General features: G+C 40.6%; 3 protein-coding genes and 1 non-coding gene across 6 annotated transcripts; 2 read left to right on the top strand and 2 right to left on the bottom strand.

The window, feature by feature from the left end:
* Window positions 1-707: 707 nt before the first annotated feature.
* LOC4334549 (calmodulin-like protein 2) lies at window positions 708-1,592 on the bottom strand. Its single transcript, XM_015774511.3, has one exon. It carries the CDS (start codon window positions 1,518-1,520, stop codon window positions 879-881), a length of 642 nt encoding a protein of 213 aa, XP_015629997.1. The 5' UTR covers window positions 1,521-1,592; the 3' UTR covers window positions 708-878.
* Window positions 1,593-3,986: 2,394 nt separating this feature from the next.
* On the bottom strand, window positions 3,987-6,383 carry LOC4334547 (E3 ubiquitin-protein ligase SIRP1-like). Of its 2 annotated transcripts, none has more exons than XM_015776544.3 (3): window positions 6,176-6,383; window positions 4,426-5,697; window positions 3,987-4,316 (listed from the first exon to the last, which is right to left on the bottom strand). In XM_015776544.3, exon 2 carries the CDS (start codon window positions 5,535-5,537, stop codon window positions 4,428-4,430), a length of 1,110 nt encoding a protein of 369 aa, XP_015632030.1. In that variant the 5' UTR covers window positions 5,538-5,697; window positions 6,176-6,383; the 3' UTR covers window positions 3,987-4,316; window positions 4,426-4,427. The 2 variants fall into 2 exon arrangements, with proteins under 2 accessions (XP_015632030.1, XP_015632029.1); XM_015776543.3 differs by having other exon boundaries at window positions 6,249-6,383.
* Window positions 6,384-9,192: 2,809 nt separating this feature from the next.
* Window positions 9,193-9,295, top strand: LOC112938467 (U6 spliceosomal RNA). The gene has a single exon (XR_003241666.1). It is a non-coding gene; the product is annotated as a U6 spliceosomal RNA (small nuclear RNA).
* A 3,787-nt stretch (window positions 9,296-13,082) lies between these two features.
* LOC4334546 (probable DNA gyrase subunit A, chloroplastic/mitochondrial) lies at window positions 13,083-26,935 on the top strand. 2 transcript variants are annotated; one of them, XM_015777470.3, is made up of 27 exons: window positions 13,083-13,585; window positions 14,683-14,752; window positions 14,930-14,995; window positions 15,471-15,572; window positions 16,791-16,835; window positions 16,936-17,034; window positions 17,126-17,212; window positions 17,978-18,048; window positions 18,142-18,250; window positions 18,353-18,415; window positions 18,668-18,733; window positions 18,886-18,974; window positions 20,118-20,166; window positions 20,753-20,839; window positions 20,911-21,004; window positions 22,166-22,236; window positions 22,324-22,413; window positions 23,085-23,219; window positions 23,307-23,464; window positions 23,902-23,983; window positions 24,064-24,228; window positions 24,319-24,420; window positions 24,611-24,732; window positions 25,339-25,459; window positions 25,724-25,778; window positions 25,875-25,974; window positions 26,432-26,935. In XM_015777470.3, the coding sequence occupies exons 1-27, from the start codon at window positions 13,218-13,220 to the stop codon at window positions 26,586-26,588; spliced, it is 2,823 nt and encodes a 940-aa protein (XP_015632956.1). In that variant the 5' UTR covers window positions 13,083-13,217; the 3' UTR covers window positions 26,589-26,935. The 2 variants fall into 2 exon arrangements, with proteins under 2 accessions (XP_015632956.1, NP_001405824.1); NM_001418895.1 differs by having other exon boundaries at window positions 13,103-13,585; window positions 23,085-23,210; window positions 26,432-26,920.
* The last annotated feature ends 735 nt before the right edge of the window (window positions 26,936-27,670 follow it).

The raw sequence follows: 27,670 nt of genomic DNA, 5'->3' as shown, positions 1-27,670 counted from the left end.
CGTAATTGATGCAGGATCTGCGGACGGAAGGAGTCTTACTCGTACGAAACTGGGTCTTTACCATATCGTGAGGGGTCCGATATCTCCGAGTCCTACTTGGAGATTAACTGACCCGCGGTATAAAAGGGACCCCCTGGGTAGGATCTAAGGCATCGAATCCCACCACCAACATATCCACCACATCCTACGAAGTCGGAGCCTACAGGAGCCCAGTCGCCGGGAGATCTAGTCGAACCAACTCGACTACGGTCTCGCCGATATCATCGAGTTCTGTTATTCCCTTTGTAATATGTGGTTTCCATCATATAATCCCATACCAACTGGATTAGGGCTATTACCTACCAAGGGGCCTGAACCAGTATAATCCTTGTCCTTTGTTTGCTTGATGTCGTACCATGTAGATCATCTTACCAGCGTACCCCAATACCCTCTATATCCGGTTTACGGGTATCCGTCGACAAACATTGAACTGCTATTAATTCATCTGATATGAAAATAGTCACGAGAATGGAAAGAAGAAAAAAGGAACGCGATAGGGAGCAAAGCAAGAGAAGGAAGAAACATGGCCAAAAAAAAAGAGAAAGAAGAAAGAAGAAAAGGCAAAGCTAACAAAACAGGCTGCTGAAGACGATTTTGGCCTCGACGGAAATTACTGACGAAGCCTGGTGCTGAAGAAAAAGAACTGACAAAAGCAAAACAACAGGACATACTGTAATTAAGCCACGTTTGATTTTTTTTTCTTTTTCATATCCGAGCTTAATTCAACAAAACTTGTCGTAATTAAACATTTTACCATCTGGAACGCTGAAATAGTATCCGTTAAATCTCTAAATACAATGTAGTAGTAGGAGGTATGAACTCCGGACCGTCAAGTACGTCTAAACCGCGTTCTCCATCATGGCTCTGAACTCCTGGAAGCTGATCCGGCCATCGCCGTCGCCGTCGTACGCCGCGATCATCCTGACGCAGTCGCCGTACCGCGCGCCCTCCTCAATGCCCAGCCTCCGCATCACGTTCCACAGCTCCGCCGCGCTCACGTACCCGTCCTCGTCGCGATCGAACACGTAGAACGCCTCCCGCAGCTCGCCCTCCCCGGCCACCTTCCCCTCCGCCATCTCCTCCACCGCCGCCACCGCCTCGCACACGCCGCACGCCTCGTCGTCGTCGTCGTCATCTTCGCCGGCGGCGACCATGCCGAGGCTCGCCACGACCGCCGCGACGTCGTGGCGCGACAGCCCGGCGCCGCCCCTACGAGCGCACAGCTCGCATTCCCGCCTCAGCGGAGGCGGTGGCTCGACGACGGCTACGGCGCCGGCGCAGCGATCGTCGGCGGCGAAGAGGGCGCTGTCGTCGTGCGCGAGGAGGCCGAGGAGGGCGCAGGAGAGGGAGCTCGCGCCAGCTCTGGACATGACGAGGATGATGGCGTCCCTGACGAGCGGGTGGAGGACGAACCTGATCAGGAGAGACGACACCGACACGGCCAGGCTGCAGTACTCGAACGTCGCCACAAACTGCGACATGTTTGAGTAGTAATTTTTTTTTGTTTACTTTTGCGATGTGTTTGTGTTGTGTTCTAGCTTTGAATTGAAGTTAATTCATCCTGTTCAGTTTGTCCGTCATATATAGGCATGAGCTAAGCTATCCGTGATGGACAGCAAGAGCTATGGAAGTTCGTGGCAATCCACGGGAAACAATAGCATACAAGCGGTTCAGAAAGTTTCGCCGTGTGTTTCTTGCAGATTCTTTGCTTAATTTGGGTTTTGTGGGGTGTGACTTCGTGATGCTGTCAACCGACCGCTAGCAGCTACTGTAGATGGCTTCCTGTAGAGGTTTACAGCTTTGGCAGAAGTTTCTTGGTGATTTCAAGTGACCGGGATGTTCAGAACTTCAGATAAGCTGTTTGAAAATCATACGCGTATACGCACAGATTTTAAGATTTACTAACAAAAGACGAAGATTCGCTCGAAATACAAGTGATCAAATTTGCCACATATAACGGATTGCCGTGTCGTTTAATTACAGGAAAAAAGAAATTTCTCTGTGGTTAAAAGACCAATTTGTATGTTATGCATCTCAAGAACAAACAAAGGAAACGGTGTTCAGCTGTCCATAATGTGTCCGAAACTGTCAGTGCTTAACTTGACCTAAATAATGTTGACGCAGCAGCGTCAAGTTCTACAGAGTCAAGTCACCATGCGTAAATTATTACACATACTTGGCATACTCTACACTAGCCAGTTTGTCACCCAAAGCAGGGCGCTTCTTTAATTTTGTTCCCCCCTAATTATTGGCTCACTAAGTGCATATTAACCTTTGCAGCTTCGAATCCATAGTACTCTTTGCAAGTATGCGGGTCCTTATCGTTATCCACTAGCAGGAAACTCCCCGAAAATTTCTGAAGTTAACTGTGTTACATAATCAAGGACATTATTGCCTTTGATGAGTCACCATCCGTACGGTAAACAACGAGCCCTGATCTGCATATGGGTAATACTTGTTCTGTAACCGATCATGTAATGACGTAGTCAGATTATTTGCTAAGGGAGTTGTTAGCTGTAGTTGTCCGTGTCAAGCTAGTATATATGCTCTCAACCTGTAGGGAGTTGCAGGCAATTTACTGACCCTTGGACGCCAAACATTGCAGCTGTTCTGAATTTGAAGATAGCAGCTCATTCAGAACGAGTATAACCGAGATAGGCAATCCCGTCTCGCCTCACTTTTCATCTTCATTCATGTAGTGGAGTACTACTACATAATTTTTCTTCATGTAATACAAGATTGGTACAGACAAGAGTCCTCACGTGGAAATGGTTCCGAAGTTTCCTGAGCAAAGCTGCTAACTTGGCATACAGAGAAAAATTATGCCACAAGTCAAGACGGATCAACGGCTCAATCCGTGGTCCTGCTTGACCGTTGAGGTCTTCCCAAGAACCGGGGATGATAGAACGACTCGTTCCATTAGAAAACGACCTAACTTGGACGCAGAATTGCAGTCTGAGGAGCATCTTGCACTAACTCTTTAGGTTGGTTCAGACTTCAGGCTTGAGACCACACAACAGATTTAGCTATGTTTTCACTGAAACCTTCAGGAAACTGAGCGTGGATAATGAGATGATTTGGGAATTGCATCTCAGGTAATTTGGGTGAAATCTGCTACTCATTACCACCAAGCACAAAAATAAGACTAACCAGCATATGCAGAACTCAGAACAATAGGGGAATGCTTGGAAATAACGCAAAGATGAAAACTAGCTGATCACAGCCGAATTACCACCTTTTAATAAAAAAGGAAATCCTGGCTGGCCCTGTAAATTTAAAATCTATGGTTGGGATCAGTTTCGCAAAGAGTTCGTAAATCTGAAACCAAAAACTATCTCATGAAGGACATGAAGAAATGTGTATGCTCTGAACGAAGATCAGCGTAGTACTATTACATTTCAGCTCAAAACACTTACGAGGGGGCAATCAGTTGCCACTATGTGCAAGCAACCATTTGCCCGACCATTCCACCACACATGCTTGACAAATCTTAGCCAAGCCAAATATTTCAGCAAAACCTACCTGAACCTGTAACTCACAGTTGCAGCTTGCAAATCAAGTACTCCCAAGTCCCAATATTTAGACACACATACAAAATAGAAGCATCAAAGATATGACATCAGGCCTCAAGCTGATGCAGAATCACCCAGCATAGTGAATAAGCGAGGTCCTTCCCTGCCAATCTCAATCGAAAAACATAAATAAGCTACTGTTCAAGAAATCCCTGGAAAAAAGCAAAACAAAACAAAGAAGGGAGGGAGAGGGAGGGATGGAAACTGAAGTACACAATGTCAGATATGTGGATAAATGCAGATGTGATCACCCTAATCATAGTTTAGATCAGCAACTCCTAAATTCCACAAGTATGCAGATGACAAAGTTGCTTCGCACTGTAACTGTTCTGCAGCTTTGTTCTAACAGGGTTCTTTAATTGACAAAGCAGTGCGAAATGCCAATGTTGGATATCCCCATATATAGTACTGAAGTAGCCTTGCATTGGTCAAGCTGCTAACCAGATCAGCAGTTCTCTGGCCCCGATCAAGTTTTTGAGAGTAGGTAAACATGCTTGAGGCTAAATTTTATTTTACATAATTAGACATAACAGGCACCAAACTGATTACAAACCACACAGGTTTCATAAAGGAAACGCGAATAGCTTGTCTAGCGGATTAAACTTTAAAATATGTACAGAAACCACGAGATATAAAGATGCCGGCCTCTCAGGAGTCCCATTTCAGAACTCCATTGACATATTGCAAGCCCAGGCCCAGCGCTGGCTGCAATACAGATAATGCAATCTCTGAGGGTGAAATCAAGCATTAACCAAAAAGAAAAATACTGTTCTCACCATTGCTCCAATCAATACGGTCAAAGTAATATAATTACCTTCAGCTCTCAGAAGAGTGTGGTGCATTATCATCAGATGAGGATGAGGATGAGGATGATGGATTTGAGAAAAGTGCACTCAAAGCAGAGAATATAGGACTACCAGGTTGGTTAGCACTATCTACGTCACTACTTGTACCAGCATCATCTCCATCATCGTTCACTGACACAATTCCACCGGCTGATTCACATGGGTTTTTCGACTCCTCGGTAGGCAACTGAAACCTACAGATTGGGCAAGAACTGTGTAGCTCCAGCCATGGAAGTATGCACTGGGAGTGGAACTTATGTTGACAAGGCATCTCCTTCGCTTCTGTCCCCATTTCGAAATCCTCAAGACAGACAGAACAGCCTAACACTTCCTGGATGTTCACAGTTGGCAATGCTTCTACAGCTTCCTTCTTGGCAGGTGGTGTACCAGAACGATTAAGATCACTTTCCGCCAAATGCTGCAAGAGGATATCTAATCCAGGACCAAGAAAGTAGTCACCAAGTGAAACACCAGAACTTGTATTGCTCGAGTCATCCTGGTTGTCATCAGGTCCAAATGTTCCTTGGAGAATAATGGCCTCATTGTTGGAGTTGATCAGTATCAAGCTTTCTGTCCTTTCTCTCCTCCGTTCTCTCTCCCTCTCTCTCATCCTCTCCCTCTCCCTCTCCCGCTCCCTCAGCCTCTCCCTCTCCCTTCTCTCCCTTTCCCTGTCTCTGTCACTATCCCTGCCAATGTCATCCAAGCCCCTCAAGTCATCCCGGAGGGTCTGGAGCAGCCTTACAAGAGATGAGCCCCTCCTCTGCCTCCTAAACAAGTCTTCAAGCTCATGGTCTGAATCATCTTCATCATCCTCATCGTCATCGTCGTCGTCATCATCCTCCATGATCTGCCTTCGGAGCCGCCTTGCTCGCCGCGATGAGCCTCCCATCATCCCGAGCAGCAGTGGTGCCCAGAGGGAGATACGATCAGACCTCAAGTTGGTCGATGGCTCAAAGCCTGCAGACCCCATCTCTTCCACGAACCCGCTGTCACAGCTAGGACACTTCATATCAGGCTCCACAGGTTCGATCACTTCCTCGCAGTGGTGGCACCAGTATCTATCTCCCTGACCTTGTTCCATCCTGTAACTCAGCTAAAGCCTTTCTTTTCTCACTCTTGTGTTGTATCTTGCAGTCCGAACTCGCGCCTCGATATTTATAGCACTCCAAAAATCATCTACAGAACTAGCAGGTCAATAAGATGTCTTCCTTCAGCAGCACAATAAAGTTATCCTTGGCACCCTGAAACAACTCTACCCATTAGCATATATCTACACTTAATATATCCACCGACAACACACAAACCGAACAAGATCTAACAACGAAAGTTAAGCCAGATCCTAGTGCAACCAATACTGTCCAAGCAAGAAAGGCAGGATTTTTTTTTTCATAGTGATCGAACCAGTACTGAACCTGCAAGAAAGGCAGGATATTTCTTGGGGACTTTCTACAGGAGCATCTGCAACTGCAAGTAAAGCAGATATGCCTCCATTCATGAGCAAGAAACCTGAAACCTAGACCAAGAATCACACAACCCAATCAAAGCAAACCGCGTGAGACCAGGTTTCACCGAAACGGGCGGCTCTACCGCTCGATCCAGCACAGAAACCCCCAAGCCTATCGCATCAAGACTACCTACTCTGAACACTAGCAGCACCGTATCACCACGAAGAAACCGAGCACGCAAGAACCCAAGATCTACTCCGTCACGCATACACACCTACTGCCACTCACGCAAAGAGCCGACGACGATTCATGGAGAGATGAGAAGAGGTGAAGAGATTCTTCGGAACCTTGTCGCGCAGTGGTTCGATTTCAGCCCATGATTCTGCTGCTGCAGATGCCCGCAGCGAAGGCGAATTGCGGCGCAGTGGCGGTGGAAGGGGAAAGAGGATAATCTCTCTCTGCAAGAAGAAGAGAAACTACGCGGAAAGTCATGCCGCTGAGGGTTAGTTTAGTAAATAGACCTACTACTGCTTCATCTTTTCACACATTTGACCCTAGGTGAAAAATTATTTTTACAGAAGTGGTGACCTCGGGACTCACTAACTAATAAATTAAATTAAATTCATCCATTTTCCAAACCTGGTGACGTCTTGCCAATTTTTGTAATATAAAAATATACATGTGGTACATTTTTATTCAAAGTGCTTGCTGTTAAATTAGTTTTGCGTGTAAAGCTCGATGCTTGTGTCAAAACAAATTACTACTCCCCTCCATCCAAAATAAATTAATTTCTATGTACGAATTTGAACGTAGACACGAATTAATTTTATTTAAAAACGAAGATGGTTAGTGCAGTAGAATTACAGCACACAATGCGATTTTACTGTTGCTGATCATGACACGTGGATGGAGTAGTATTTTTACAGGACCGTATACGTAATTAAGATTTCGTCTATCTTTCTTCAGAAAATCTGCAGTCTCTGCCAAAACGACGTGTCAGCCTCACAGCTTGTGTGCTGACCCACGTGGCATTGTTCGCTTAATCTGGCGCAAGAGAAATCAACGAGATCAGATGCTGTCTCGTGTGCTTGGCCCAACTGACCTGAGATTAAGCAACAACCGACAAATTATAAAAAAACACATCGATTAGCATAACAAATCTCAGTGATATTTAGCGTACATATGCAAGTATTAGTGTGTTCAGTGTAAGAGAAGCAAAGCAGTTTTCAGGGCCATGTGATAGTCAGATAAGTGGCACATGCTCCAGTACTACATCACTCCATCTCCTAAAGATGTGGGTCATTTCGTCTATTTTAATCAACCATAACTCGTTTGCAAAAAAAGGGATTTAAAGAAAGGGATTAAAAACAAAAAGAGAGACGAAAGGAGACTAGGAGAGAGAGAAAAAGATATAAGGATGCGAACTCGAGTAGTAGCTGCAGGGTGAGACGCCCTACCAACTGTCAAATGCCAATTGCTAAAGAGGAAAAAAGAAAAGAAAAAGTCTCGAAGTGCCAAAGATCCAACACTCCACCTAGTACTTTGACAGTTTCATAGTACTCCGGTGGCCTTGTATTTTGTCCCAAGAAAATCAGCCGCTATTAAAATTTAAAAATTAACAAGAGTAATTTAAGGATATTTTTAACGTAATATATTTTTATATTGGTTTACCTGATACATATAAATTATTTTTTACTCGCTAATAATTTGTTCTTGCATATAATTAATTAACTCTTTGAGACCCTACAGTATAAGTTATTTTCTTAAGAACACCTACAGTATAAGCCGGGTTGAGATTAGTTGTAGAGAGCTGCTATCTACCACGTACCAACAACTCTTTTTCAGTTATTAACCCTGAAGTTTAGATTGGTGGAAGCCTTGACTTTTCATCACACACTTGTCTAATTTTAGCCTCCCAACTATTCCATCTACTACTTGCGTTTACCTGGGAGTACTCCCTCTGGTTCTATATTAATTGACGTTTTGGATAAGGTTGAGATTAAATTTTTATAACTTTAATCATTAATAACTTTAAAAATATTTAGTTTAAAGAAACTAGAAAATATATATAGATTTGTCTTTCAAAACACTATAATAAAAAGTAAACATGCATTTATTTATTGTATATATTATAATAGAAAAAATAAGGTCAAAGATATATCTTGTAGAGCGTGTCATTGTTCAAAACGTCAATTAAAATGAAACCGGAGGAAGTACTAGGAGTTAATTACTCCCCCGTCCCAAAATACGCACAACCATCAAAATAAGCATAACCATGAGTTTTCGTGCTTAACTTTAATCGCACGTCTTATTTGATATTTTTTTGAAAAAATTGAAAAATATAAGTCACACATGGAGTATTATTTATGATTTAGTACAATCTAATAATAATAAAAATGTTAATCATAAACAAATTTCAAATAAGACGAACGATCAAATTAGACACGAAAATTTATAACTGTATTTATTTTAGAAATTTATGACTGCGCTTATTTTAGGACGGAGGGAGTAGTCAACTCTCTGCCATCAATAAATGGTGACCTACACATGAAGGAATTTGCCCCTACTTAATGGTCACTAATCTCTTACTAACTAAAACTGAAAGTCTGAAACCACTTAACGAGCCATGAAGAACCACCACGCACGCACCAACTCTTCAAAGGCAGCAAGGCATCATAGGGACTAGGGAGGCAGTGGCACAAGGCCACAACTACCAAGCAATACCTACTGATTGCTCGCATCCAATACATCCAACTAAGAGCATTCGGTTTACAGGAAAGAGAGAGAACAAGAGCTTGGAGTGGATGGAATTTTCCTCCGTTTTACCTGTGGAATCGGCAGCAAAGGATTTTTTTTCCTGTAGTTTTCCCACAACCATTTTTTACCATCCGAATGATAGGATAGGAAAAATATCCAAGTGAACAGTATTCCTATAAAATTCCCGTAAAAAGCCTGCAATCCGAATGAGCCCTGAAGTCTGAACTAGCCGGTCAACTATACAGGCTATCGAGATGCCATACACGAGACGGTAGTAGGAACTAGGAAGACGATGGTTGATTCGTCAGGCGAAATCGTCGTCCTGCAGTCGCATCTATGGGCCTGGACGGAATAGGGGAAAAAATTGGCCGGATAGGAGGGAAAGGCCCAGGTGCTTACGTGCGAGGTAGGCCTGGGCTCTCAGCGCTTCGATTCGTTGGCACCGGGGTAGGATGCAATAGAGAGCAACGTTTAGTACCACCTCGCTTAGCTAAACTGGACTGCCTTATATGCGCGGGTGCTGGCTTGGCTGCCGTCTCTTCGAAAACATCCGATAAAATTGGAACGATACAGATAAGATTAGCATGGCCCCTGCGCAAGGATGACACGTACAAATCGAGAAATGGTCCAAATTTTTTTGTGATTTCTGCCCAGGTCCTTGGAGCCTATAGTTTTCATCACATTTATGCCCTCGGTTCTTTCATTTCGGCCCCTGAACGTTCTTTTCTGCCCCCTCGTATATTTTTCTTTCATACGCTCAGGTCCTTCCGCAATCCTGCAAGTCTGCAAGCGTTCATACCTCTCAATTACGTCCATCTGATCTTTTTCTTTTGCAAGTATGACCCTCTTCTCTTACTTCTCAGACCTCACGGCTTATACTTCATCACAATATGATCCTCTTTTTTTTTCAATCTCTCCCGTTTTAGCAGTTTGACGCTACCATAACTTATCTGGATTCATGCAGTTTCACTCCATGTACCATTTCGGACCTTGTCGTTTTTATTCAAGGCCAGCGTGGGAAAAAAAAAACTCATCTGTTTTTTTTATAAGCCAGTCTTTTTTACACAATCTAGTGCCAACAATATATTCATATAGGTCCCATACGTTGTGAAAGTCTTATAATATGAAACGGGAAGTAGCTATTATAAAAATATAATGTATGTGAAATTATTTTGATCTTTAAACCTCCATATAAAGGCCCCATACTTTTGTTTTCCTACTAACTAGCTTATAAATTTGGATGTCGCATGGTTTTCGTCCATGCAATGCCACATCTTAAAGACTTTAACGTGTGTAATAAATTTTTGTGCAACAAAGATCAGTGGAGCTTAGATCATATGCCCTTATTTGGACGCAAAAACCACTTTTAATTATGCCCAAGCATACATGAATGTTTTTAGGGATGGTTTGATAAAACTAACCTCAAGCACACTTGTATCCACTAATGCTCATGCGACTATGCAAATTTATAATCAACAAATAATTAATATTACATGTTAGGCTCTAGGCAACATGTTCCCTGGCTCCCTCTTGAGCACGGCTAAAAAAGTCAAGTATGGTACACTTGTATCTATTAATGGTTATGCGACGGCTATGCAAATATATAATCAACATATTATGAATATTACATGTTAGGCACTGGGTAATATGTTCTATGGCTTCCTCTTGAGCACCACAATGCTCTTTTTATTAAGGCTACAAGCAATTTGGCTCAATCTCCTTTGCAGGCAGAGCTGCTGGGTCTTCAGTTGGCTATGGAAATTGCTCTCCTTTTGAATTTTGCAGGTACTACCTTCCTCACGGATAATGTGACAATTGCAGATACGGTGAAGAAATGAAACTTTGAGGCAGAACCAGCTGGTCACTGGAGCCTTAGACCGTTATGGAGTCAACTACAGTCAAGAATACCTAATCATCTCATGCAAGTGATCTGGGTGCCTAGAGAGATAAATAGAATAGCTGATAAGCTAGCTAAAGAAGCCAAATCTCATAATATGGTTAATCCAATTTATAATTGTCAGAATATAGCTCATCTAGCTTACCCTTCAAGGCTTTGTTATGCTTCCAGTTTGCAAGCTCATTTAAGTCCGGTGAACTGTACGATAAACTATGTCCTTTGCTTTTAAAAGTTGAATAAAGTCTTGAGTTTCAAAAAAAAAAAAGCTGAAAAAGCTGAGTATGATAAGCCATTATGACAGCTTAAGCGCTAGAAAAATTTATTACCCCTTCTGTTCCAAAATAATATCTTATATTGTGGGACGGAGGAAGTATTTTTTTAGCAAGCAGTTAGTAGTACCTGCTCGGTTCCACTCTTTTAACTGTGGGTTAATTAGATCTATGCCATTAAAAAATACCGGTTTTGAAATATGCCATTACTATTTACATATTTGTAACGATACCACTACTATATATTTGTAATCTCAGTGGTGCCACTGATATACGTATTTTGCATGTATTGGACCAAAATTCCCTCGTCTTCTACCCCTCTCTCTCTCTCTCTTCTCCCGCCGCCGTCGACTTTGCCTCTCACCGCGCCGCTGGGCGCGCCTCTCCGGTGTATACGCCGTCGCCGGGAGCCGCGGGTCCGGTCTCCCTCGCTGGGAGCCGCGGGTCCGGCCTCCCTCGCTGGAGCCAGCTGTAGTCCGACGATGACGGCGACAAGCGTGACCAGCGATGGAGCTCCACACCGACGATGGCATCCCAGATCCGTCTGCTTCTCCTCGCCACGAGGAGCCCTGGGCGGTGACGACGACAAAGGAAAGCCTCACTCCGCCCGCAACTACCCAACGAGCCACCATCGCCTCCTCCGATCCAATAGCTTCCTCCTCCATCTCGTCGCCGATGAGTACCTCGACACCCAATGCAGCGATGGTGACGGCGAGGTTGAGAACGGCCATGACATCACGTTCTTGCTGCCACCGCCGCCGCTACCAACGGAGAGGGAGCGGAAGAACGTCTTGGGCCGTGGCGGCGCGTCCGCATCCGTGGGCAGGCGCGCGGAGCGATTGCAGATGCCGGCCTTCTCATCTCCGGCGGTGCACAGATGAGCCGCCAAACCCCGCTGCGACCGCTGTCCCGCCGCCAAACCCAGCTGCTGAGCCCACCAGGTCGCCGCCGCGACCCCTGTCCTGCTGCCGCCGCCACGACCCCTTCTTCGCGTCGGATCTGGACGCCGCTGGCCGCTCGCTCCGCCGTTGCTCCCTGCTGCTGCCCGCTGCTACTCATGCCGCCGTCCCCTCGTTGCTGTTCCCCACTGTTCCTGCCACTCCTCGATGCTGCTCCATCGCCGTCGTCGAGCGGGAAAAAGGGAGGAAGGGGATGAAGGAAGAAGGGAGAAGGGCAGTTTGGTCCAAAATTTATTGGAAATGCATCTAAAGAAGTAAAGAGTGGCATATCTTGAATATGTGCAAAATTATAATGACATGGTTCTAAATATGTGAATATTGATGACATATTTTTTAAAATCGGCAAATTTTTAATGGCACGTATCCAATTAACCCTTTAACTGTAGATATTCAGTCTACCCACGGTGTTGTGTTTTGCATGGAGCTAAACTATCGTATTTGTTTGGTTCCACATGTCATGTAAACACATTTTAAGCCAATTTGTATAGAGTTATTTTGTTATACGGAGTAGTAAGTTTGTTCAAGTTTCTTTGCCGCTGAAAAACTACAACAGTAATAGCATGCTGAACTTCATTATAAAAATGTCACGAAGTCAGGGATCATTCAAACAGACCCTTGAGCTACAGGATTAACCAATTTTCCATCATCTAGACTATCCCATTGCCTAGTCTAGAATTTTCCAAAAAAATTCTCATGTTTCGCAGGCCACACAAGGAAAACAGGATTATAACTGATTAACCCTTGAGCTACGATCCTCCTTGTTGTTTGAGAAATATAGAAGGAACACAACCGGTGAATCTTTGAGCACAAGGAGACCACAACAGTGTACCTCATTGCAAAAATAAAAGAGGAGGCTGCCACATGGGCATTAGCGGGTGTCAAGAGATTGCGCGAGCTTATCCCGCACCTTGTATAGTGTATAATTTTTGGTTCTTGCCTTTTCTTTACCTCTAGGGATTATATTTTTCTCCTACTATATTCAATGATAAAGCACACTCTTGTACTGGTTCCATTAAAAAAAAAAACCCCTTGAGCTACGAATTCTCCTGTTTCGCAGGCCATACAGGCCGTGAATTCCAGCCCGAGAAGCGGGTAACAGCCCAGCCCATCTCCAGTGCACGGCGACCCCCAGCCCCAGGCAGTTCGTGCGTGACAGCGAAGCGTCAAAAGACAGCCGTTGGATCAACCACGTCCCAACCCATCGGACCATCCCATCCATCCACCTCCACCTTGGCTTCCATCCGCTTCATCCCCCTCTCCTCTCTCTTCTCTCTCAAGTCTCAACCCCACGAGCTCTCCGCCTCCGTGTCATTCGCATTCCATCTCTCTCTCCCCAATCCAAAACCAAAACCCTCGCAAAACCCTTCTCTCCCTCCTTCCCAATGTCGCACTAGCTTCCCTCCGCCGCCGCCGCGTCCATCCCCCGCCCCCCCGATGGCTCTCTCGGCGGCGCTCCGGCTGCCGCTCCCGCGCCTCCTGTGGGGCCCCACGGGGTCCCTCCTCGCGGCGGCCGCTGCGGCCTCCCGCCGCCGCGCCGCGGTCGTGGCCGTCCCCGCCGTCCGCTTCCTCTCCTCCTCATCCTCCTCCTCGGACGGCTCGCGCTCCGTGCAGCCCCTCCGCGCGGGCCGCGATGAGCGGGCGGCGGCGGGTGAGGGCGGGGCGGCGGTGAAGGAGCGGGTGGTGCCCGTGGAGCTCCACAAGGAGGCCACCGAGGCGTACATGGCCTACGCCATGTCGGTGCTGCTCGGCCGCGCGCTCCCCGACGTCCGAGATGGGCTCAAGCCAGTGCACCGCAGGATACTGTGAGCTCTCTCCCTTTATTTTTCCTGGATTGTTCGCTTTGCATCTATACACCGAAGTTGGTCGAATCTGTTTGGTTTAGGGATGTGCCTTCTATTAAGCTCGTTTAAAAATTATAAGATACATTTGAGCAGTTTTTGCAATTCCCTTGGCAGTTTGGTCTTGGCCACATGTTGTACACAGTACACCGCAGGGTTGGGTAGGAACTAGGAAGTAAGTAGGCTATATATATAGTGAGAGAAATGTTTAGAGTTGTGGCCCAAACAGCATATTTTTGCTGTAAGGAGGACATGCTCCAATTCATATACTACCTCCGTTTCAGGTTATAAGACTTTCTAGCATTGCCCACATTCATATAGATGTTAATGAATCTAGGCACACATATATGTATAGATTCATTAACATATATATGAATGTGGGCAATGCTAGAAAGTCTTATAATATAAAACGGAGGAAGTAGTGATTTAGGTTGGAAAACAAGGATAAGCTGTGCAGCAAATGTTTTTTGGTTACATGCACAAACAAATGCTATATAGATATCAAATGGTTCGACATGATTTTGGTGGCTATTCTCACTATCATATGCTGGATCGATGTGGTCATTGTTGAATCTAGTTAGACATGGATCTTGCATTTGCCTCTTTGTGGTAGATGCCTTATGAAGTTGTGATGGTCGCTGACCACGGTGGGAATATTAGCGTGCCTAGTAAGTCATTGTTCCACAGCATACTTCCATTTTAGAAGTGAACTAGTGCTTTCCTGATCACTCTTGGTAGTTAAGCTAAGTAATTGAATGGTTTACTATCAGTTTGTCAAATAACTCTGTACAACATAGCTGTCCACAAAAGTTTTTAAAATTAATCTGTCCCTTTCCAACAAAATAAATAGGCGCTGTTGTGCCCTGGATTTGTTAGTTGAATTAATCCCCATCTCAAACTATTTCTGGTTTATGCAACATCTCTATCTCCTTTATGTGACGCGTTGTAAGATGCTTATTGTCTTGAGATCTCATTCTGAACTTATTTTCTGGACACATGACTAATTATTCAAACTCCGAATTATTTGTATGACTGGGTGAACTTCTTTGATTCTTCTGTAGTTATGCTATGCATGAGATGGGTCTTGCATCCCGTAGACCATTCAGAAAATGTGCAAGGGTTGTCGGTGAGGTATGCAATAAGGAACTTGTATCTGTTGCTCCTTGTGGGACGTTTGAACATATATTTTTCGTGTTTTGTGGCGGTGCCACGGTGTTGGGGAAGGGAGGATCCTGTGTACATTCTTGAATAATATTGTAGCTTGTGTGTGAGTCTTTTAGGAGTATGAACTATTCCTAACTCTTGCAGGTACTAGGTAAGTTCCATCCACATGGAGATTCGGCCGTATATGAAACCTTAGTACGGATGGCTCAGGTAACATGCCCTGGATGCATTATGTTAATATATCCTTCTGTGGTTATATATTCTTCATTTTCCATTTCTGAACTAGATATGAAAAACTGTATCAGTTCCTCCCATCAAAGCATGGTGGCATAGATAGTTATAGTTATATCATGGGTCACCTTGTCCAGTTTCTTATTTTACAAGAATGCCATACTCTGTATGTGCCACTTTTTGTTTAGGTCTGTGATCTGCCCAATACACAAATGCTGGCATATTCGCTTTAAACTGCATATTTGCTGTATGTCGCAACTTAAACATTCATGACTTGGAGCCGATAGTTTTTTGGACAGCATTCTAAAGTACATTATACCATTCAAATACACATAAAAAAAGGACCTTTTATTTTTCTTGTTCATCATTACATGCATTAAATTTACCATGTCATGTGGCAGCTTTATATGATATTTGCTAAGCTACAGAGATTTTATTTCACATAATCTTGCAGGACTTCTCAATGAGGTATCCACTTGTTCAAGGTCATGGAAATTTTGGTTCCATAGATGCTGATCCTCCTGCCGCAATGCGATATACAGAGTGCCGCTTGGATGTAGGTTCTATTTCATCTATATGTTGTTATTGAGCAAGCACCTTGAATCTTGAATTATTTGTCTTGCCTAAGGTTTCATGAATGGCTTGCCCTTTGTATTTAGTTCCTCACATTCTTCATAGGCCATAAGCATTTATGATTGAACATAGCCTGTATGTTCAGATAGCAGCTCTAGCTTTAGATATTACAAGATGATAGTCTGTAATTCACTGATCTAAATGTTCATTAAGAAAATTTCTTAATCTGTTTCTTTTCCTTTGTGATATGAAACCAAACCTAGTCCTTCATTACCGGTTTTACCTTGTGTTCTTTTCTTTAAAAATATTGACCTCTGTTTCGTAACATAAACCATTTCTTAGGAAGCATCGTTAAAACTTTTAACTCTATTGAGGAAAGCATCGTTAAAACTTTAAGTCTATTGAGGAACAGATCATGTAGTTACGACAATATTTCCACTCTCTACCCCTACCTTAATGCCGCAAAAGAGTATGGGTATGCCATTTGACAGGGGTATGTATGCTTCAATGCCATTAACACTTTGGTGTCTTCTTAGTGAGAGCACATGGTGTGATTGGACTAACATAAACATTGTAAAACATAGGTGCAGTTGCTAAAAAAAGTTTTATCTTTTATATGTTTGGTTTTAGTTTTTCTTCCAATCCTCTATATTATCTATGTAGAGATTTTCTTAAAGAAAAAGCATTTAATCTTCATAATTTTTATGTAGCAATTAACCCTTCACCATGCAATTATATATATTTTTATATGTAAAAATTCAAGAGGTTGAATGATATGAATTATATTTCCTTGCTCTCCCCACAATTTACAGCCATTTTTTAATATTATCTGGTTGAAAATATAAATTAAAATTTATTGTACTAAAGCACACCCTTAGTACCATAAAGTTCTTCTTTGTAGGCACCGTGCACCTAAAGATATGCTCTTCATTCTTGATTGGCCAGATGTGTTTTTTTTATCATGCTTGCTAGTATGCCTTTACTGTTCACTGTTCTGTGATGTAGAATGTCACAACATATCTGAAAGAAGGGAGGATAATGACATATGCAGAAAAAAATATTTTGGGGAATTTTATTCAAATGATTTTTGTGTTTATATGTCCAAGGATGCACATTAACTATTTCTCATAGTTGTAATTTATTTTATATTAGTTCCTCTTTTTTCACCAAAAATCTGATGGATCATCTAATTCTTTTGCAGTCACTAACAGAAGCCATGTTCCTGACTGATCTGGAGTTGAATACAGTATATATTTGTCTTTCACTTTATTTTTTGTTCTTCGCATTGTTATTGTTCAGGTTGCTTCTTTTTCTTGGACATTGATGCCATTTTTATCATTGGACAGGTTGACTTCGTCCCAAACTTTGATAATTCACAGAAAGAGCCTTCTCTGTTGCCAGCTCGTGTTCCATCTCTATTGTTGAACGGTTCTTCTGGAATTGCAGTATGCGTCCTTCTATACTTCTCGTTAGGAATCTATTTATGCTAAAAGTGTTGCCCTGGATATGATTGTTTCTTATATGTTATTGTCTTAGGTTGGAATGGCAACAAATATTCCTCCTCATAATCTGGGTGAGCTTGTTGATGTGCTCTCTGTTATGATTGAAAACCCTGAAGCTACTGTGAGTATTTTATCATTGGTTTCATTTGTTGTTTATCTTTTAGTAGGATCGTATAGGATAAATGATCCTGCAATAAGCTCTTATCATTGGTTGATGGCAACAAAATTGTCCTCATTTAAATAAAAAAAGAACATGGCAAAGATGTGGTCATATTGCTTGCTTCTGCTCATAGACAAAGGCTTGGAAGTATACATGCAATGATTAATGTGTTGACTATCACTCATTTGTAGCTCATTGCATCAAATGACTCTTTGTAACAACTGGAGAAGATATTGACAATATGTTGCTCCTCCTCTGTATGCTTGCTGTTGCAGCTATTTACTGTGTGTATATTGACCAACCTGTGGTGCTTACTTGCTGTATTTGGATTTTTCTGGAAACCCTCTTCATAATTGACCCTAGTAGCTAGAAAATCTTCTTTGGTGAAACTAAAATGCATAGCGTTTACACATTGGTTAAGAAAGTCTCTAGAACATTTCTAATGTTAAAGGATTTTTCAAATTATGTTGTGCTAAATAATTTTCCAACTTTGGTACATCACTTAAGATACATTCGATTAGTCATTCAATCCAGTGTTTGATGCTTTGATATTTTGAATCGACAAAAATGATTCTCATTTATGCTGTGATGATATGAATTATTAGATCCACTAGAGTGGACTGTTCATACATTTTTAATTCATTGAAATTCTATTATTTCTTTGGTTTCTAAGCTTGTAGAATCATTGTCTTATTTGCAACTTTTTTTTCAATCTCTTGTCTCCAGCTCCAAGAACTACTAGAATGCATGCCTGGACCTGACTTTCCTACAGGAGGGACAATCGTGGGAAATCAAGGGTATGTAATTATTTTCCTTGGATTTATTAAGGCTTTATTATCTCAGCATTAAGCCACTAACTCCATGTTTGTCAATATTTTCTGCTCAAATAGTATTTTGGAGGCCTATAAAACTGGGCGTGGTCGAGTTGTTATGAGAGGCAAAACTGACATCGAAACAATTGATGTGAAAAGCAAACGCTCTGCCATTATAATTAAAGAGGTTCTATTATGCTGGAATTCTGAGCTACATTTTTATGTTCATTTTGATATTTGGTTATAAGGGACCATGTTGTTGGTTGTAATTTTGTAAGCTTAAATGCAGGTTCCATACCAAACGAATAAATCCACTCTTGTTGAAAGGATAGCTGAGCTTGTTGAAGAAAAGGTAATTTCATTTGGGGCATCATTAGTGGAATCTCTCATTTGATAGCTGGTAGTTGCAAAAGATGAAAACAATGTAGATTATATTCTTTCTGTGGGTGCTTTAGACCTAACTTAGATTATTCTAACAATAATTTTATATTTAAGCTAGATATTTTTTCTCGCATGCACTTAATGTGATCCTGTTATCAGGTTATTTGTACTGTTGCAACCAAAACACCAGCAATTATTATTTTGTTAATATTCTCAAGTCCAGGTATTAGAAGGCATCAGTGATATTCGGGACGAAAGTGATCGCTCTGGAATGCGTGTAGTAATAGAGGTTTGTACTGTTATGTTTTAATCTGTATTGTTTATGTTGAGCTTATCTTTGCCAGGATTTAGACTGAACATAGCAAGCTCCAGTGATACTAATTATCTTCTTGTTTATGTGGAATACTGGAATCCACAATTTTCTCTTGCATGCTATTGTAGCTGAAAAGAGGTGCAGATCCTGCCATAGTTCTGAACAACTTGTACCGTCATACAGCTCTGCAATCTAGTTTTAGCTGCAACATGGTAGCGTAAGTATGCTCCTAATCACTTGTACAACCAATGATTTTAGGACAGTTTGTTGTGTGTTCTGTGGCAAAAAAGGAGGGGGGTCGTTGTTCATGTTGCCCCTTTCTGAAATTATGGTGTTTACTGTAGGACTGGTCTGCTTTGATCAATAAAACTATAAGCCCCGTTTCTCTGCTTGATTTCTTTAATGTTGTTAATTTCAGCCAATGTAAATATTCAGGATTTAGGATATTAATTTAAATCTTTCTCATGAAACTGTTTTAATGTATCCCACAAGTACTCGCTCGATACCGCTCGTGCTTGTTAGATGTGACTGTTCTCCTTGAAATAAGGCATAAGTTCATTCTCTATAATTTCCTTTCTTTGGACTTTGGCTTTGAAACAGAGCCCTCATCCTAATGGAGTATGTTGCTTGAGTTATTTGGTAAAAGAAAAGGGCAGCTGCAACTTCTAAAGTTCCATTTCAGAATATTTTTGGTGACAAATACGATTTTTAGGATAAACACGTGGGAAGCTTGAAAATATTTGTTTGCTTTGATTTGGCATGCCTAGCAGTTTTTACAGAACTGCCATTATGAACTAAGTTGTATCAATTTGAATCTTTAGACTAACGTTATGAAGATAAAACTGCTGAAACACTGAAACTAAGGAGCTGTATGACCATTTTAATCTTTTAGCTACGGAAAACATCATTTCCGTGCACTTTGGAAGAAAATTAAAACAGCTAATGGGTACAGAGATTTTGTTTGATGCAAACACCTCTTTTCAAATGGAAGTACAAATACCATAATATTTGCCACTTAAACCTATAGTCAATGCATGATTTGAATGTCTGAACTTCTGGTGATCTCTTTTGCCATTGAACCAAGAGTTGCAACCATTCTAAAGATTTGGACTGAAATATGCCAAGCTATTGTATATTGAGCAGATGAACCAATTTTAGAGGAACCATCGTCAATTCAAGCATTTATTTCATCCCTGTGGAGATCTTGGTCTATTTGTTTGCATGTTTGACCTTGCTATACTTGGTTGAGGCCATTATAAACTTGTGATTATACATATACTTTCTTTTTTGCTGCCATTTCCAGACTGCTGTTTAGTTTACCTGTTTCCAAATTATGCATATCTTTTTCTTGAATTTTCAGTATCCTTGATGGGCAGCCAAAATTGATGGGACTGAAGGAAATTCTTCAGGTGCTGTTATATTCATCTACTCTGATATGGATCTATCCTCGCCCACACCATTCAGTGTCTCCATTTGTTTCTTTGTCTATTGCATCAGAGTGTATATGTTGTTTTCCCCTCAAATTGCAATTGATCATCCTATCCCACTTCACACTCACACCCTACAGTCTACTGCAATGTTTTTGGCTAAATGGAAGGGCACAATATTTAATCTCACTTGGTTTGGCTGTACTACTGGAGGTCTGAACTCTTAAGATTGCTTTTGTGCCGTTTTTTTTATGAACACCAATGGCCCTTATTAATTGTATGAAATAGTAAAAAAGGTCCTTCATACTCATTGAAGCAAGCTTGTCATTGTGGATGCACATATATTGATAAATGGTTTCATAATTCAAACAAAAACCTTTGGTATTGTACTGAGATTATCCTCTTCACACACAATAACATCTAGCCCTTGCCTTTCTTATGTGTTTTTTTTGTGCCCTGCTGTACTTGTTTCTTTATACAACTTTCACTAATTATTACCATAAAATATTTGTCTGCTCAATTGCTCATGAGCTTTGGATCTAATTCCCCTTTTAAACTTCTGCTTTAGGCATTCATTGACTTCAGATGTTCTGTTATTGAAAGGCGTGCAAGATTTAAGCTTTCACAAGCTCTGGAAAGGAAACATATCGTTGAGGTAAATAGGTTTAGATCTGTTAACTTGTTTGTCCATTGAAAGGTTGATGACTAATTTTCTTCTTCCTGCAGGGCATTGTTATTGGTCTTGACAATTTGGATTCTGTTATCCAAATAATAAGAGGAACATCCAATCATGCAATGGCAAGAGAATCTTTAATCAAGGGTAATGTCTTCCAGCTCTATTTCTGCAGGTTTATGTAATTTTAGCCAGATTAAGATGTTTTGGTGAAGTGAATGTCTCAATCTATATAAATTGCTCAACGTTGTAGTTGTGCCCTCTTTAGTTCTCTTGAAGACCTCAGCTATATATTTCTACTAAATTGGCACCTAAAATTTCACTTAGGTTAGCTTTAGCTTGCAGCTGTACAGCGAGATAGCTTAAAAGAAGCGCATCTCTTTTTTTTCATTAGATTTCTAGAACTGGGGTTCAAGATACTATAATTTTACATTAAATTGCACAGTCAAAAGCTGCATGGTTATGCCTTCAGTATATGCCTTTTTTCCTTTGAAGAACACTAATTAGCATTTTGGACTGGGTTAATTTTGTAGTAGCTTAAGAAATATATGAAAAATTGAGAATATAAGAAAATGTAAATTTGATCTCTGGATAAGTCTGACAACTAGAAAGGCCACTGCTCCTCCATGTATTGTTTCTATATTTTATTGATTGATTTTTAGCATTTGTGTTTATTTCCTTTCAACTTTTAATGATGTTCAACATGGGAAAATATGTGGTGGAAACTTGAAAACTTTTGCATAGAAGACTAAAAAAAGCTCTCATATATAGGGAAGATTCCTATGAAATTTCAAGAGCAAACTCAACCTCATTTGTGAGGTATGAACTTAACAAATGGTGAAGGGAATACACTGTTCGTTTTTTTTTTTTTTTTGCCATTGGTCAATTTCATATCTGAAAAATATCATCTTAGTTGTTTGTGAGATTTTTTATATAACCTTCTAAATGTGGTTTTGATGGTTTCCAACATATATTTATCGGTTAAAACTCCTTCGCCATTTGTTATTTGGGGAATTTAAAGAACATGGTTGCTTAAAGGATTTTTTTTTTTATCTAAAGCTTTCATGGCTCATTGGAAGAGTCCCATTGATGTTTTATCTTTTTCATGATGAAACGGAGCAATCGCATGTGGGACAGTTCTTCATTAACTGAAATGAATGTTTGTTCTTGCCCGGTAGCAATTATTAAATCACCTGCGATTTTATTTAAAAGTGAGGGGACAATGAACAACATAGATATTCTCATTGATCATTTAGGATATTGAGACAGATCTAGTCCGTACATCTTATACTGAACTAAATTGTGCAGAATTTGGTCTGTCTGACAAGCAAGCAGAAGCCCTATTGGATATCACACTAAGGAAACTTACTTCCCTTGAGGTTTCTGTTTTGTATTTCATTATTGCAACAGTTAGCCAAATCCATTTCCCTACTTAGAATCGCTGAACGGGCCTCTATTTATCGCAGCGGAAAAAATTTGTTGACGAAGCTAAATCTTTGTCAGAGGAGATCTCCAAGTTAAATGAGCTCCTGTCTAACAAGAAGCTTATTTTTCAGGTCAGACATTTTAAGCTCTATGATTTCAACTTATTTTTTCATGTTTTTCTTTTGTTTGTGCTCTATTCATGTGGCACCTACTCTCTCTTATGCATGACGTGCATGTGTCTTCATTGGTTCATTGTGTTTTGTGAACTACAGTTATACAGTATATTGCATACAGATTACATTGTTTTGCAGTCATCCCCTTTTAACTCAGTGATATTTGCTTTTCTCGTAAAAAGATCTACGGTTTCTCTTAGCCAGGCAATCCACCCATATGCATATGGAATGGGGATATTAATACATTACTTGTGTAATTTTTAGAGAAAAAACACTGCACTTATTGAGAGGGTATAGTGAAGGGGTTATCCTGTTCAGTTGCTAACAATCAAGTATGCATGATGCCGGTCAGGGGTTGGTTGATGGTTTAGATTATTTGAGAGCTGAAATTAATGTGGTTATTCGAGAGCTGAAGTTAATGTGGTCTTTATTTAAGGTGTGATGAATGGACAACTAAATAGAAACTTTATGATAGTAGGGATGATCTTTAACCTTTTCTCCAAAGGGGTAAAAAGAATGCTATATAGGCTTTGTAAAAAGAATGCCGTTAATGACACACTAATTTGATTTGCTATCTGAGGGATATCTTTCGCACTGCCATATGTTAACTCTTCCTTCTGGTGTTTCAGCTTATTTTACAAGAGGCAACTGACTTAAAGAACAAATTTGCTACCCCACGACGTTCTTTCATAGAAGATTCAGCAAGCACTGAAGTTGATGATCTTGATATTATTCCTAATGAGGAAATGCTTTTGGTGAGAAACGTCTGTATTCATGTGTGCTTCTGGTACTTCTTTTTTTTTTTTTTTGCATCACTACTATTCACCTGACGGAATGTATGGCACCTGAAGATTCTTAGTGAGAAGGGCTACGTTAAGCGTATGAAGCCTAATACCTTCAATCTACAAAACCGGGGAACGATCGGAAAATCTGTTGGAAAGATGCGAATGAACGACAATACATCCGATTTCATTGTCTGCCAAACACATGATCATGTCCTTTACTTCAGGTATGCAGTCTGAAAGGCATTCTGATCATTAAATCTACCAGCATATTAGAATGGAGGTGATTCTATGCCAAAATATTTCTTGTTTCCCAAAACCTGGAGGGTGAATGTAAGTGATTTAAGTAAAGATTATAAATTAGTTCTCACTAGATAAATCTGTAGTTGCTACAATATAGTTTCTAGTGAATTATGTTACTGTATTCATGTTGGGATGAACACCCCTGAAAGTTCATCCTAATAAGTTTCTTACTGCTCAGCTGAAAATGTGACAGCTAATTAACTGTACATAAATTTCAATCTATCAACCAAGAGCATGTTGAAACTCCAAATACTTTGCATGTTGAGAATTGTATGCCATTTGCATGTGCTTGTTCTAATGTTACATTTTGTTGTTTTATGATATCATGTAACTGAATGGTGTTGGCTGTCGTTTGCTTCAGTGACAAGGGAATAGTATACTCAGCACGTGCTTATAAGATACCTGAATGCACAAGAGCTGCGACTGGAACTCCACTGGTACAGGTATAGTGATGGATGTTAGTTTGCTTTACAGTATCTTACCAGATGATATTGATCATTATTCTGATTTTATCATTGTTCAGCTGCTTTCTTTGTCCGATGGGGAGAGAATAACCTCCATCGTTCCTGTAAATGAATTTGGTGAAGATCAGTATCTTGTGATGCTGACCGTTAACGGTTATATCAAGAAAGTTCCTCTTAATGCTTTCTCAGCAATCAGGACTTCTGGGATCATTTCAATTCAACTGGTACTCTCTCATTTGTTTGCGCATTTTCCTTATCACATTTATATTGGTGTTTTGAATTTCGATAAACAGTTTAATGTATTAAATCTTTAGGCTCCTGGTGATGAGCTGAAGTGGGTTCGTCGTTGTGGGGATGATGACCTTGTTGCTTTGGCTTCACAAAATGGGATGGTTATAGTTAATACATGCAACAAGGTAGGATACAATTATATGCATCCTTATTCTGTGGGTTCATGAATTGTGAGCTCTCCTGTTCCCCTTCTTTTCTCATTAACTATGCAATATCCAAATCTACTGAAAGTGGGGAATCTATCTGCTTGCCTTTTGTATTTATCCTTATAGGCGATAGTTCATTTGGTATATTTATCTTTATTCAATGTCCCAGCTTCGCGCCCTTGGAAGGAAAACAAGGGGCGTCCTGGCAATGAAGCTAAAGGAAGGTGACAAGATGGCATCCATGGATATAATTCCAGCAACGTCGCATAACATGCCTGAAACTTACAGCAGGTTGTATCATCCAGACATTGGAGTGGTGATTAGGACTTAGCACATCAGACAGATGGAATTGATAAAAGTGACAGATTTTTTTAAAAGACATTTAATATGAGAATCATGTGCAGTTATTATACTCCCTCCATCCCAAAATGTTTGACGCCGTTGACTTTTTTAAAAATGTTTGACCGTTCGTCTTATTCAAAAAATTTAAGTAATTATTAATTCTTTTCGTATCATTTGATTTATTGTTAAATATACTTTCATGTATACATATAGTTTTACACATTTCATAAAAGTTTTTTAATAAGACGAACGGTCAAACATGTTTAAAAAAGTCAACGGTGTCAAACATTTAGGGAAGGAGGGAGTATATGCCTGGACTAAAGGAATTTAGCATTCTTGAAAAATGGCCATCATTCATTTCATGTCTGCTGAAAATTTAATTGATGAAGCAACTGTTTACTGCCAAAAATATACTGGTTAACGTAGACCAATATTTGGGAAATTGTCTTGCTTCGCAACAATTAATAAGTCCAGTGTGGTTTGTCTGCATGGTTTGGGTAGTTCCTGCACTAAAGTACTGACCAAATTATCTTCCAATTACTAATGCTTCTTTAGAGTCAGAGATTTGAGTCCGCCATGGCTGCTTTTCATAGCTGATAATGGTATTGGGAAGCGTGTGCCCCTAAATGCATTCCGGCAAGGAAATTTCAACAGAGTGGGCTTGCAAGGCTACAAGGTATAATAGATTTTCTTCTCTACCACGTTGATCCAATCTTCATATATTACGCGTTGAAACTATCCATCAGTACTATTGATACAGAATACTTTGTGAGCTCTTATTGAAATGTTGATCTACACGGTGCAACTTATAGTTTCTTATATCATACTAAAAGCATATGCATGTTAGCATGTATGTCTGTCTGCAAAGTACTTCAGACACATGTTAAATCATGATTTTGACTTTGATGGAGTACTTGACAGTGTGCTGTTTCATTTGCAGCTTCCACCAGACTGTAGCTTAGCTGCTGTATTTGTTGTTGGATTTTCACTTACTGGTAGCCTTCTTATACATCTTGCTTCTTTTATTTGTCGCTCCAACAATATACAAGCTGTATGTTAACATGTTTGCTTGTTAATGAATTTAATAATAGATGACGGTGAAAGTGACGAACAGGTGGTTTTAGTTAGCCAGAGTGGTACTGTAAACAGAATCAAAGTCAAAGATATATCCATCCGGTCTCGTTCCGCAAGGTAAACTACTCTATGTTTTACGGTACTGTTTTCTGCAGAACTATAATGACCGCCTCTGCCTCCACAGTCAAGCATCATCATCATTTTTCCTTTATCTTCTTGGTGTTTCAAAACCAAAGTAGATCATCATTTTTTTAAGATAATGGAAATGGATTATATCTGTTTTTTGTCACAAGACATACAACCATAAGTTTATTAAAAAAAGGTAAAGATAAAAAAAATGAATGAAAATAAGACATGAGGTGATGGGACAAATCCTAACTCCCCTTTAATAAGACTAGTGTTAAACCACATAGATTATTTAAAGTGGATCATCGTATGAATAATTGCTCGATCATCGTATGAATAATTGCTCTAAAGAAGTTGTATGTTCAGTTTCATCAATTATTTTCTCATGCAAACCAGCTATATTTGTTTTTCCTATTTCTGACTGCGACTGAGTTTTGCTCCGTGCCAGGGGAGTCATTCTGATGAGGCTGGAACATGCTGGGAAGATCCAGTCAGCCTCACTAATATCAGCAGCAGAAGAGGAGGAAGAACAGGACCCGGAGTCAGCCTCACTAATATCAGAAGCAGAAGAGCCGGAAAAACAAGACCCGGAGGTCTCAGCTTAGGAGTGGCGAGTGCACTCATCTATTGAAGGCCTCGCTGATGTGATTGCAGTTCGGGGATGCAATTTTTGGGCGGCTCAGCGATCATGCAAGATTCATTCCACGCCGAAGCACACGGCTGATTCGGACAGAACTCTAGTTGCCATTAACTACCTGTGTCTAGCTAGATATGTAGGATTTCCTTGGCAGGAACCGAACGTGCTCGCAAGGCTACATCTGCCATGAGCAGTTGATGCATCCAGCACCTCATGCGCTACTGCTGGACTGGTGTGCTTCTTCTGTGTTGAGAACTACTGATTCTTGCGCATCCCCCGTTGCGTTAGCAACAGTTTATGATGGCCTTCTGTGTATACCCATTTTGCTGTGATCGATCTTTCTAATTCGCCTTATTTCCGTACCAACGGATTTTTCATATTTTCCCCCCGCTTCTTGCGCTCACGACAAACAGTTTACTTAAATACTAGGAATAAAAAAGTTCACGACAAACAGTGTACCGCTAAAACGCTAAGAAAAAAAAGCAGGTACGGATTTTGTACTAGTAGATGGCAACGATCGGGGCGAGATGATTTGTGAGAACGTTCTGTTTTCAACGTACGAACCGTTCGAAGTATCGTGATTTGTGAGCCTTGACAGCATTAGAGCAAGTTTAATAGTATAGCTGCTTATATTAGAATTAGCATGAACAATATGTTAAGACTATAAGATTAGCTTTGCTTTTAAAGCTGTAAGAGAGCTCTTACATGAGAACCAATGGGTCTTATCTTTTCGCTTATACTTATCAACCAAAATTTAAATATTCGATCCTAAATTTAAATTGATTTTAAAAGTTTTTTATTGAAGTTTATTTTTCAGTCTTTGCTTTTAGATCGCTAAGAACATATATATATATATATATATATATATATATATATATATATATATATATATATATATATATATAGTAAATTTGTTTGGTGCTCCATGGTGCCCGGGCACCATTGTTGAAATTGAGTATATACCCAATTCAAATGAGCATGAAACTTTTTCAATTATTTAGGTATTAATATTAACTACTTTACTAACTAGTTGAAAGCAAGTTTGAACTG

This window comes from Oryza sativa, chromosome 3 (assembly GCF_034140825.1).
Source record: "Oryza sativa Japonica Group chromosome 3, ASM3414082v1".
Classification (NCBI taxonomy): Eukaryota; Viridiplantae; Streptophyta; class Magnoliopsida; order Poales; family Poaceae; genus Oryza; species Oryza sativa.
This window is presented reverse-complemented; position numbering and strand designations above follow the sequence as displayed.